At 40.3% G+C, this 12,789-nt stretch overlaps 1 protein-coding gene across 5 annotated transcripts in view; it reads left to right on the forward strand.

Annotated features, from left to right (window-relative positions):
• Window positions 1-3,415: 3,415 nt before the first annotated feature.
• PIGU (phosphatidylinositol glycan anchor biosynthesis class U) overlaps window positions 3,416-12,789 on the forward strand; it is a 127,409-nt gene continuing 118,035 nt past the window's right edge. For 4 of the 5 annotated variants that reach the window (XM_060123977.1, XM_060123979.1, XM_060123976.1 and 1 more), the window contains exons 1-2: window positions 3,416-3,559; window positions 8,960-9,024. In XM_060123977.1, coding sequence (XP_059979960.1) covers window positions 3,430-3,559; window positions 8,960-9,024 — 195 coding nt within the window. In that variant the 5' untranslated portion in view covers window positions 3,416-3,429. The remainder of the gene's footprint in view (window positions 3,560-8,959; window positions 9,025-12,789) is intronic. The other variant, XM_060123980.1, reaches the window with a different exon arrangement.

Consider the following 12,789-nt stretch of genomic DNA (forward strand, 5'->3'; position numbering starts at 1 on the left):
AGGCCACCGCAATGAGAAGCCCACGCACCACAACAAAGAGAAGCCCCCGCCCACCGCAACTAGAGAAAGCCCGCACACAGCAACGAAGACACAATGCAGCCAAAAATAAATAAATTAAATAATTAATTAATTAATTTAAAAAAACATTAAAAAGAAAATGGTGGCTGCTCATCAGGCAGCCAGGGAGGAAAAAAGCCCTGTTTAAAGATTTTGTATACTCCTCAATCTGAGATTGTTGCTCTAAGTTTCTGTCTCAATTTTTTATTAATGAAAGTCTCAGACCTTTACAGGAGCCAGGGTCTGAGTGCCGGGGATAAGAAATAGGGGAATTTGGGAAACAATGGATCAATGCTCCCTCCAAAATATCTCTTGAATACACCCTTGAATCCTCATGAAGTCTGGTTCCCCAGGTTTCTCTTTCACCCAGTTTAGCTCCCTCATAGCCTCCTAGTTAATTTCCTTTATGGTAAAGATGGCCAAAATCAGTTTGCTATTTGGAGTAGAAAAAAATGTACTTGATAAGTTGTAACTTCATAGCCTAGTGCAGGATCTGGCAATGGTGGGTGTTCAATAAATGCTAAAGAAAAACTACCCAGGTGTGTGGCTTAAAGCTGGTTATTCAGAGCCTCAATTCCTTCTTCTCTAGGTAACCCATACATCATCTGGGATGTCAGGAGATAAATCACCTTGTTTGCTCCTTTATTATTTCCCTCACTTCAATTCTCTACCCTTCCTTCTCAGCTACAACAACAAAACAACCCAACCTAACTCAATTCAACCCAACCCAAATTCCTCTCATCTTCTCACGCATAGAAGCTTAACCACAACATCTGGATCCTGGTTCTGCCACTTATTAGCTGTGTGACCCCAGACAAATGACTAAATCTCCATGTGTCTCAGTTTCCTCATCTGCGTGTGGTGATGGGGAAATTATAGTACCTGTAGTATGTGTGTATGTGTGTGAGTGTGTGTGTTTGTATATGTATAATTATATATATATATAATTTGTATTGTAAACAGCATGTAAAGCACTTAAAATAATACTTAGCACACAATACGCACTGAATATTTGCTAGCTATTATTACTATTTTCATCTTTTTTTGCATAAACTACTGGATACCTAGGCCCTCAGGGTAATGTTTTTCAGTGTATGGCTCCTGAACCACCAGCATCAGGATAATCTGGAGAGATTAAGAATGCAGGTTCCTGGGCTCCACCCCAGACCACAGTCTCTAGGGCAGAACTAGGAAATTTACATTTAATAAATACATTTCCCAAGTGATTTTTAAAAATTAATTAATTAACTTTTGGCTGCGTTGGGTCTTTATTGCTGCGCATGGGCTTTCTCTAGTTGAGGCCACTGGGGGCTACTCTTCGTTGTGGTGCGCAGGCGTCTTCTTGTGGTGTCTTCTCTTGTTGCGGAGCACGGGCTCTAGGTGATGGGCTTCCGTAGTTGTGGCTCGCCGGCTCTAGAGCTCAGGTTCAGTAGTTGTGGTGCTCTGGCTTAGTTCCTCCATGGCATTTGGGATCTTCCCGGACCAGGGGTCGAACCTGTGTCCCCTGCATTGGCAGGCGGATTCTTAACCACTGCGCCACCAGGGAAGCCCTGCCTTTCATCTTGTTTATGGTTTCCTTTGCTGTGCAAAGGCTTTTACGTTTAATTAGGTCACATTCGCTTATTTTTGTTTTTATTTTCATCACTCTAGGAGGTGGGTCATAAAAGATCTTGCTGTGATTTATATCAAAGAGTGTTTTTCCTATGTTTTCCTCCGAGAGTTTTATAGTGTCCAGTCTTACATTTAGGTCTTTAATCCATTTTGAGTTCATTTTTGTGTATGGTGTTAGGTAGTGTTCTAATTTCATTCTTTTACATGTAGTTGTCCAGTTTTCCCAGCACCATTTATTGAAGAGGCTGTCTTGTCTCCATTGTATATTCTTGCCTCCTTTGTCATAGATTAGGTGACCATAAGTCCGTGGGTTTATCTCTGGGCTTTCTATCCCGTACCATTGATCTGTATTTCTGTTTTTGTGCCAGTACCATACTGTCTTGATTACAGTAGCTTTGTAGTATAGTCTGAAGTCAGGGAGGCTGATTCCTCCAGCTCCATTTTTCTTTCCTAAGATTGCTTCGGCTATTCGGGATCTTTTGTGTTTCCATACAAATTGTGTAATTTTTTGTTCTAATTCTGTGTAAAATGCCATTGGTAATATGATAGGGATTGCACTGAACCTGTAGATTGCTTTGGGTAGTATAGTCATTTTCAAAATATTGATTCTTCCAATCCAGGAGCATGGTATATCTCTCCATCTGTTTGTATCATCTTGGAGTTCTTTCACCAAGTCGTTCTTGATTATGCAACCTGTTTCACTTCTTTCACAGGTCTTAAATTCCTTATATACTTATTTAATATTTTAATTACTATAGCTAACATTTGAGCACTCACCATAAGCACTTTTCATACATTAATTAACGAAGTGGTGTGCTACTTATGCTTGTCAATGGCACTCCAAACTCCAGAAACCCCATTTGTACTCTTTGCCCATTTCTATGGTGTAAAGACTCCCATAGGTTGGGATTTTAAACTATCAACCTGAAGTCGCTGAATACGTATAATACCATTATACAGTATTTGCCATAGTGATAATAGCAGTGGTAAATAAACTCAAGACCACAAATAAAACGAGAGTGTAGTAAAATAATTAGGAAGTGATGTGTTTTGAGTATTTATTATCTTGTTTTTTACATAACTTGTTTAATTGTATGCTTATATAATTTAATTTTTGATAATGGCTGTGTTTAAAAGCAACTAGCAACATTTCTAAGCATTCCTCAATCATTTCTAGCTAGCCCACAACAAGCCAACAACCAGCACATTCTTCAGATGAGGGACCTGAGGCACAGAAAGGTTAAGCAACTTGTTCAAGGCCGCAGAGCTAATAAATCTGTAACTGTATCCTCAGAACCCAATACCGTGCCTGGCATATAGTTTGTAGTCTATCAACAATTGTAGGATAAATAAATGAACACATATTTAATACTCTTTTAAAAACATAAAAAGGGAAACATTAAAAACATACACACAGGAGTGAAATTAACATCTCTTTAAAACTCGCTCACACTCCTAGAACGATTACTGCCTTCACCTATCTACTTTCAGCAGCACTTCGGCTCCTGGGCGCTTTTACAATTCAACGGCTACCTTAGGAGACGTCGCCCAGCACTTTGCTACGAGCTCGAGTCGCCCCGCTTTCCGTCGTCCCGCCCTATTTCGCCGCAAGGCCTCCTGGGAGTGGTAGTCCCCAGTCTCGCAGCTCCGGCGGCAGCAGCTAGGCGCGCCGGGCCACGGAACTACACGGGGCGGTGCACAAGTCGAGAGGCTCTTCCACCTCTCTTTTCCCTCCCCGCCTGCGCGGCCGCCCTAGCTATCATGGCGGCTCCCTTGGCCCTGGTGCTGGTAGTGGCAGTGACCGTGCGGGCGGCCTTGTTCCGCTCCAGTCTGGCCGAGTTTATCTCGGAGCGGGTGGAGGTGGTGTCCCCACTGAGCTCTTGGAAGAGAGGTGAGGCCACCGGCTCGAGTAGGCGGCTAGGCCCCGCCTGTGCGCTCCTGGCCTCTGTGAATGGGAGGCGGGGGCAGTGGCAGCAAAGCTCAAGATTCTGGGGGAACTGACCGCTCTCTCAGGAGAGGGCGGGAGGGCGGGGCCTGAGAGCGGGCTGCTAAGGGGGTGGGCGTGGGACTGTGTGGTGAGGTTGGGGCACTAGGGGCCGGTCACCTGCGGGGTGGCGATCTGAGGGGGTGTGTCCCACTCGGGTCCTGAGCTGAGTAGCGTGGTCTGAGGACGGGTCGGGATGAGGAAAGGGCGTGCTGGGTGGAGGGGGATTTGGCGCGAGATCGCAATGTGATGTTCCTCCGGGGTGTGGGATGGTGTGTGATGGGGGCCCGAGTGAGGGGACCAGTGCTGCCTAAGCGAGGAGAGTGTGTGAGTGAGCGTGCTTAGCAGCTTATTCTCAGTCTGGGACTTTGAGTGCATCTTTTCCTACTGTGTCTTTATAGTTCTTTAAGTTCTTCATCAAACACTGTTTACGCTGGCGCCCTCAAAGAGACAGAATTTGGGCCAAAGATCCATAGGCTAGTGGGAGAGATAGGTAATTATAATAATAATTATAATCATTTGTGAAAAATGTACTTCCTTTGTACGTCCAGTTTCTCCTTTGGAGTTCTGACCCTGAAGAAAGGGTCCCCTCCTTTTCCAGCTTCTTAAAGCTGTGGAATTCGAGCTAACTCTTGAAGGATGCAGAGTTTGGAAAGGGAGATTAGAAAAAGGGGAGTTCCAGGTAGAAGATAAACAGGATCAAGAAATGTTGAAGGGGGCTTCCCTGGTGGCGCAGTGGTTGAGAGTCCGCCTGCCGATGCAGGAGACACGGGTTCGTGCCCCGGTCCGGGAAGGATGCAGGAGACACGGGTTCGTGCCCCGGTCCGGGAAGGATGCAGGAGACACGGGTTCGTGCCCCGGTCCGGGAAGATCCCACATGCCGCAGAGCGGCTAGGCCCGTGAGCCATGGCCGCTGAGCCTGCGCGTCCAGAGCCTGTGCTCCGCAACGGGAGAGGACGCAACAGTGAGAGGCCCGCGTACCGCAAAAAAAATAAAAATAATAAAAAGAAATGTTTAAGGGTGTGAAATGTCCGAAGTAGGGGAGTAATGGGATGGGGGTTAGGTTAGGGCCAGAGTTTGAAGATTTTTTTTGAAAACTATCTTCCTGAAGTATGGACATGTAATAAGTGTAGAGCTCAAGGAATTTTTACAAACTGTATATGCCCATATAGCCAGGACACAGACTAAGAAACAGAACATTACCAGCACCCCAGAAGTCCCCCTCATGTCCTCAAACTTTAAATGCTAGAGTTTTGATGTTGTTCCATAGGTATTTTGGAATGGCGTAATGAATGGATGTTTTATGAATAATTAGAGCTAAGTTTCCTAAAAATACTTACTATATATCAGAGACTATGGTAAGCCTCATTTTATCCTCCAGTTTTTCTGTGTGTTAGATGGTGTTTTTTTCCCCATTTTACCGATGAAGAAACTGAGGTTTGGAGAAGTTAAGTAATTTTCCCAGGTTTCCCAGTTGACAGATGGTAATAAAGATAGTTGTAATTTATATGTGTGATGGTAAGAGCTTAGACTTGATATCTTTGCATATAATATTTGCGTGTAATTATTTGTTGAACAAACTGAATTGTTTGTTGAAGCCACTTGTTTCCAGCTTTCTTCTGAATTCCAGAAGATCCATCCGTTTATTTGATAGTGCAACTAAAATTTATACAAATTTCTTGCTTGATAAAATGCTTGACAAAATGTGCTTCTCAGTCCAATAAAAATAATAATAACTAACACTGATGTAATGCTTTCCACATGCCAGGTACTGTTCTAAGCAGTTTAGGTATGTTAAAAAACATTTAATTTCTACAATGGCTTTTTTTAAAAAAATAAATAAATTTATTTATTTATTTTAGTTTTGGCTGCATTGGGTCTTCATTGCTGCGCATGGGCTTTCTGTAGGTGCGGTGAGCAGGGGCTACTCTTCGTTGCAGCGCATGGGCTCTAGGGCGTGTGGACTTCAGTAGTTGCAGCACGCAGGCTCAGTACTTGCGGCTCGCGGGCTCTAGAGCACAGGCTCAGTAGTTGTGGCGCACGGGCGTAGTTGCTCCGCAGCACGTGGGATCTTCCCGGACCAGGGCTCAAACCTGTGTCTCCTGCATTGGCAGGCGGATTCTTAACCACTGTGCCACCAGGGAAGTCCTCTACAATGGCTTATGATGTAAATACTATTGTTAGCCCCACTTTATAGATGAGAAAATTAAAGTACAGAGAGATTGTTACTTGCCAAAAGTCACATAGATAATAATATTATGTGACTAGCTAGCAATCTTTAGGCATGGCTGTTCCACCAGAGTTCACTGTATACTATCTTGTCAAGAATAATTTTGGAACATTTCTGTCATATTTTGGTGTTTCCTCAGCCTTTGACCTAAAGATTGGGAATTATTATGGGCTTAGCTTCTTGAGTCAGGATAGAGCTCAAACTGTGAGTGCTTGTTTAGAAACCCGTTTCCAATGCAGCTGTGAGAGTCAGGGTCAGGAGGAACACTTCTGATAACGCTACTAAAAAAAACAAAACAAAACACTTATTGCTAAATAAATACAGAATTAGTAAACTGCGCACAGCAGTGTATTGCACAGTGCATTATAAGGCAAACACTTCTGTAACCATCATCCAAGTCAAGAATCAGAACTTTGCCGCTTTTCCTAGAAGCCTTTCCATATACCCCATCTCAATCACAGCCTCTCATCCCCCTCATAAGTAAACCATTATTCTGTTTTTTATAATAATGACATCTTTGCTTTCTTTTTGTCTTATTACCCAAATGAGCATCCCTAGACACTATAGCTTAGTCATGGTCTTCAAAAAAAGTTTATGTATGTCTTTTAAGTCTCCCTTAATTTTAAAATTTCCCATCCATCTCATCCTTTTCTTTAGTATTTATCTGTTTAAGAACCTAGACCATTTGACCTGTAGAGTTTCCCATAGTTTGGATTTTCCTGATTGTATATTCATGGTACAGTATAACACATATCTGTCTGACTTCTCCACCACTGAGAAATTTTCCCTTTTTATTTTTATTTTTTGGCCATGCTGTACAGCTTGTGGGATCTTAGTTTCCTGATCAGGGATTGAACCCAGGCCCTGGCAGTGAAAGCACCAAGTCCTAGCCACTGGATGGCCAGGGAAGTCCTTATTTTCCCTTTTTAAGTAGTAAACGTTTGGGGGATATACTTTGGGGCTCTGTAAACATCCTGTTTCTCTTTAACTTTTTGTCCACCACTTTTTGCATTTATAGTTTGGTCTTCCCTGCAGCAGTCATTACTGTGGTGTTCTAATGGCAACGTTTCTATTTCCCTCATTTCTTCTTTTTTTTGTTTTATTTTTATTTATTTACTTTATTGAAACATAGTTGATGTATAATATTATATAAGTTATAGGTATATAATATAGTGATTCACAGTTTTTAAAGGTTGTGCTTTATTTATAGTTGTTATAAAATATTGGCTATATTCCCTGTGTTGTAGAATATATTATAGCTTATTTTATACATAATAGTTTATACCTCTTAATATCCTACTCCTATTTGCCCCTCCCCCTTCCCTCTCCCCACTGATAACCACTAGTTTGTTCTCTGTATCTCTGAGTCTGCTTCTTTTTTGTTATATTCACTAGTTTGTTGTATTTTTTTAGATTCCACATATAAGTGATATCATATTTGTCTTTCTCTGACTTATTTCACTTAGCATAATGCCATCCAAGTCCATCCATGTTGCTGCAAATGGCAAAATTTCATTATTTTTTATGGCTGAATAGTATTCCATTGTATATATACATATACCACATCTTCTTTATCCATTCATCTGTTGATGGACACTGAGGTTGCTTCCATATCTTGGTAATTGTAAATAATGCTGCTATGAACATTGGGTGCATGTATCTTTTCCAATTAATTGTTTTTTTAAAAAAATATATACCCAGGAGTAGAATTGCTGGGTCATATGGTAGTTCTGTTTTTAGTTTTTTGAAAAACCTCCATATTGTATTCCAAAGTGGCTGCACCAATTTATATTTCCACGAACAGTGTAGGAGGGTTCCCTTTTCTCCACATCCTCATCAACATTTGTTATTTGTTTTCTTTTTGATGATAGCCATTCTGATAGGTGTGAGGTGATATCTCATTGTGGTTTTGATTTGCATTTCCCTGATGATTAGCCATGTTGAGCATCTTTTCATATGCCTGTTGGCCATCTGCATTTCCTCTTCAGAAAAATGTCTATTTAGTTCTTCTGCCCTTTTTTTTTTTTTTTACCAGGGATTGAACCCGGGTCACGGCAGTGATAGCGCCGAGTCCTAACCACTGGACTGCCAGGGAATTCCCATATTTATTTATTCAATTATATTTATATCAGTGTGAACTCAATAAATAAATAAAAAATATTAAAATAAATAAATAAAAACAATAAGATAACAAATTAGAAGATGTGAGAAATGTCCACAGAGAAGGAAAATGGGCAGCCACTCTCATATGCTGATTGTTTGAGTGACATTTGTATTAATTTTTCTACAGGCAACAGGTACTTTTTTTTTCTTTTTATTATTTTTAGCTGCGTTGGGTCTTCGTTGCTGTGCACGGGCTTTAGTTGAGGCGAGCGGGGACTACTCTTCGTTGTGGCATGCAGGCTTCTCATTGCGGTGGCTTCTCTTGCTGCGGAGCACGGGCTCTAGGCGCGCGGGCTCAGTAGTTGCGGCACATGGACCCTAGAGCGTGTAGGCTTCAGTAGTTGTGACGCACGGGCTTAGTTGCTCCGAGTCATGTGGGATCTTCCTGGACCAGGGATCTAACCCACATCCCCTGCATTGGCCATCAGGGAAGTCCTGTTATCTTATTGTTTTTTGGAATGGGGCAGAATATATCTAAATGAAACACTTTTTAAAAAATTTATTTTTTTGGCCACACCATGCGTCTTCCAGGATCTTAGTTCCCTGACCAGGGATTGAACCTGGGACTCTGGCAGTGAAAGCGCCAGTCCTAACTATTGGACTGCCAAGGAGTTCCCAAACAAAACACTTTTTAGAGTGGGTGGAAGTTACATGGAGATCGAAGGAAGTTTATAGTTTAATATAAAATTTTCTCATAATGAGTGCTGCCCCACAATGAAAAGAGATGCTCTGTATAGAAAAAAGTTGACCATAATCTGAAACCAAGATTTAAATTCACTCGCTGGGAATGAGGTAAAGGGGGTTAGACAAACTGTGAAGCCCTTCTTGTTCCTGGGAGTATCTAACACTTTGGATTATGGCCAATCTGCATATGTCTCTAAAGTAAGAGTGAACTTGGATGTCTTACTTTTCAGTGGTTGAAGGCCTCTCACTGTTGGACTTGGGAGTGTCTCCGTATTCTGGAGCAGTATTTCATGAAGTAAGTGTTCTTGTTTTCTTTTTTGGGTACTAAGAGTAGTTTACAGTCACAAATGCCAAAGCCTAACTCTGTTTTGTACAAACATTTAAAGGGATCTATTTTTGAAAATCATATTTAGAAACAGCCCTTTTTTAGATGCCCTCTGCTTAAGAAGGAGGTTTCACAATTGCAGTGGAAATGATCCAGATTAAGATTGTAATTTGGGGAAGCAGATGAGACTTCTGGAGAAGTTATCATTTTTATTGGCAAATAAATTGTAAACAGTTCCCAGTTCATGAATAGGTTATATGCTACTTGGCATGTAATTGGTTCTTTGGAACATACTTTCCCATGAAAACTGCCAGCAATGTTGGTTTCTTAGAAAGCCCACAAAAGCCATTTAACCCATAAAGTTAGTTCTTAAGAATAGTAAAATCACTCTTAGGTCACCGTCATCTCTCAACAGCTTCCTGACAAGTCTTTCTGCGTTCAGTCTTACTCCTTTACTTCTTATTCTGCAGTCAGAGCCATCTTTCTGAAATGTGAATCTGATTTTGTCACTGTCCTGCTTAACACTGATCTCAGGATAAAATCCAAACACCTTAGGATGCACACAAAGCCCTGTGGGCCCCGCTCATCACCCCAACCACATGTCTTTCCACTTTCCTTTCCCCACTTTTATTGGCTTTATCATTTAGAATAGAAGTCTTCTAATTTGGCATTTTTACCCCTAATTTTTACAGTTGTCTCCCTCATACCTACTATGAGAACAATTTTTTTTGGTTCTTTTATCTAGTCTTTTTAAAACGTTCAACTTGATTCTCATGGAGATAACAACTCTTTTGCATTCATATTTCATTATATTTGTATTACTATCTAATTGAACCATAATAACAAGAACTACTAGCAGAAGCAGGTTAGGAACAATTTAAGAGACTCTTAATGAGCACACAATTCAGTTATTGGGAATGGATGTGTGTGGGCATATGCAAGCATAGCCCACTAGCCAGTGGTATGTGCTGTGGGCCTTGGGCAGTATGTTTTCTAGACAGACTAGGAACCCTCTGAGAGAGTTCTGACATGCTTTTATTATGCTCCAGCATCATATTCCCTTACCTATATCTTTCCTTATGTTGTTATCTTCTTATGGAGGGCCATTCTTCCTTCTTTTTGTGGTTGACTCTACTATTCAGATATTAGCTTTGGTTTTGCCTCCCCCAGAAAGCCATCCCTCATCACCTTAGACTAAGTTAGGTGTTTCTCCTATATCTTCCAAAGCATCTTGTGCTTATCCTTTTCATGGCTCATATCATACTCTTGAAATTGCCTCTACTTGTTTTACCCACTGTGATGTATGCTCCTCAGAGCATGTTCTGGCACCCTTTCATCACTTATTCCTAGTGCTTAGGTCTGTATCTGCATATGTATTCCAACCCCTCCTTCCCTTCTCTATTTCCTTTAACAAAGATTTGTTAAGTACACACCAAATGCCAGCTACCCTGCTAGGCGCTAGGGATATAAAACAAGATACAGTCCTTGGCGTTATTATACTTGTCTTTCTAAGAGAAACAGACAATAAGTTAGTAAAAAAGAAACAGATTTCAGAGCAAAGAATGTTGCCAGGGATAAAGAAGTTCACTTCATCATGATTAGGGGGTCAATTCATCAAGAAGACATAACAATCCTAATGTTTATGCACCTAATAACAGAGTTTCAAAATACATGAAGACTGATAGAACTGCAAGGAGAAATAGACAAATCCCCAAATAGTCTGAGATTTCAGTATCCCTCTGTCAATGACTGATAGAACAAGCAGACAGAAAGTCAACAAAGATATAGAAGACTTGAACAACACACCAACCAACTTGACCTCATTGACATTTACAGAACATTGCATCCAATAACAGCAAAACACATAATCTTTTCAAGTATACATTTGCAAGATAGACATATTCTGAGCCATAAAGCAAGGCTCGATAAATTTAAAAGGATTGACGTCATATACAGTATATTCTCTAACCTCAGTGGACTTAGATGAAAAATTAATACCAGAAACATACCTGGAAAATCCCCAAATATTTGGAAACTAAGTAACATATTCCTCAATAACTCATGATCAAAGAAGAAATCAGAAGGGAAATTAGAAAGTATTTTGAACTGAATGAAACGAAAACACAGCCTATCAAAATATGTGGGATGTTGCTAAAGCATACTTGGGGGAAATTTATGGTGTTAAATGCCTGTATTGAAAAAGAAGAAAGGTCTCAAATCACTGACATCAGTTTCTACCTTAAGAAGCTAGAAAAAGAAGATAACTTAAACTCAAAGTAAGCAGAATAAAAGGAATAATAAAGATCTGAGAGGAAACAAATGAAACAGAAAGCAGAAAATATTGAAAGTCATGGAAACAAAGTTGGTTCTTAGGGATGAACAGTAAAATTGGTAAACATTTGAGAATGGTGGATATGTTCACTATCTTGATTGTGGTGATGATTTCATGGGTGTGTTCATAGGTCAGAACATATCAAGTTGTATACTTTGAAAATGTGCAGTTTATTTTATACCAACTATACCTCCATAAAGCTAAATTTTGAAAAATATGATTTCACTTAAATGGTAAGTGTATGTAGAAAAATAAAGTTGAGTAAATTGATGAAGAGTGATGGTCATGTGTATGGCTATTTTAGATAGTGTTTGTAGGGAGGGCACTCTGAGGAAGTGAAATTTGAATTAGAGATCTAAATGAATCAAGCAAGCCATATGATAACCCTAATTTGGAAATGAGCTTGGCATTTGTGAGTTGCAGAAAGATGGCTGATGTTGCTAAGGCAGAATGAGCAAAGAGGAGAGTAATAGAGATAAGCTGTAAGAAATTAGGGGTCTGATTATGTAGGACTTTTTATAGAAATGGTTAGGAGTTTGGATTTTCTTTCTATCTATCTATGTATCTATCTTTTTTTCCCACTTTTATTGAGATATAATTGACATACAGCGCTTTGTAAGTTTAAGGTGTACAGCAGAATGATTTGACTTTTATACATCATGAAATGCTGACCACAGTAAGTTTAGTGAACATCCATTATCTCATAGAGATAATAACATCAATGAAATAGAAAAAAATTTTTTTCCTTGTGATGCAAACTCTTAGGAGTTACTCTCTTAACAACTTTCATATATAACATACAGCAGTGTTAATTATATTTATCATTTGTTGTACATTATATCCTTAGTACTTATTTATCTTATAACTGGAAATTTGTACCTTTTGACCATCTTCATCCAGTTTCCCCTGCCCCTCTGGTAACCACAAATCTGATCTCTTTTTCTATAAGTTTGTTTCTTTGTTTTTGAAGTATAATTGACCTACAATACTATGTTAGTTCCTGATATATAACACAGTGCCTCGATATTTCTATACATTTTAATTTTATTTTTAAAAATATTTATTATTTATTTATTTTTTTGGCTGCATCGTGTCTTAGTTGCAGCACATGGGGTCTTCATTGAGGCGTGTGGGATCTTTTGTTGTGGCACAGGCTCTTCATTGTGGCATGAGGGCTTCTTTCTAGTTGTGGCGTGCGGGTTTTCTCTATCTGGTTGTGGTACGTGGGCTCCAGGGCGTATGGGCTCTGTAGTTTGCCGCACGTGGGCTCTCTTGTTGAGGTGTGTGAGCTCAATAGTTGTGGTGTGAGGGCTTCGTTGCCCTGCGGCATGTGGGATCTTAGTTCCCTGACCAGGGATGGAACCCACGTCTCCTGCATTGGAAGGCAGATTCTTTCTTCTTTT

This window comes from Lagenorhynchus albirostris, chromosome 15 (genome assembly GCF_949774975.1).
Source record: "Lagenorhynchus albirostris chromosome 15, mLagAlb1.1, whole genome shotgun sequence".
In the NCBI taxonomy this organism is placed as follows: Eukaryota; Metazoa; Chordata; class Mammalia; order Artiodactyla; family Delphinidae; genus Lagenorhynchus; species Lagenorhynchus albirostris.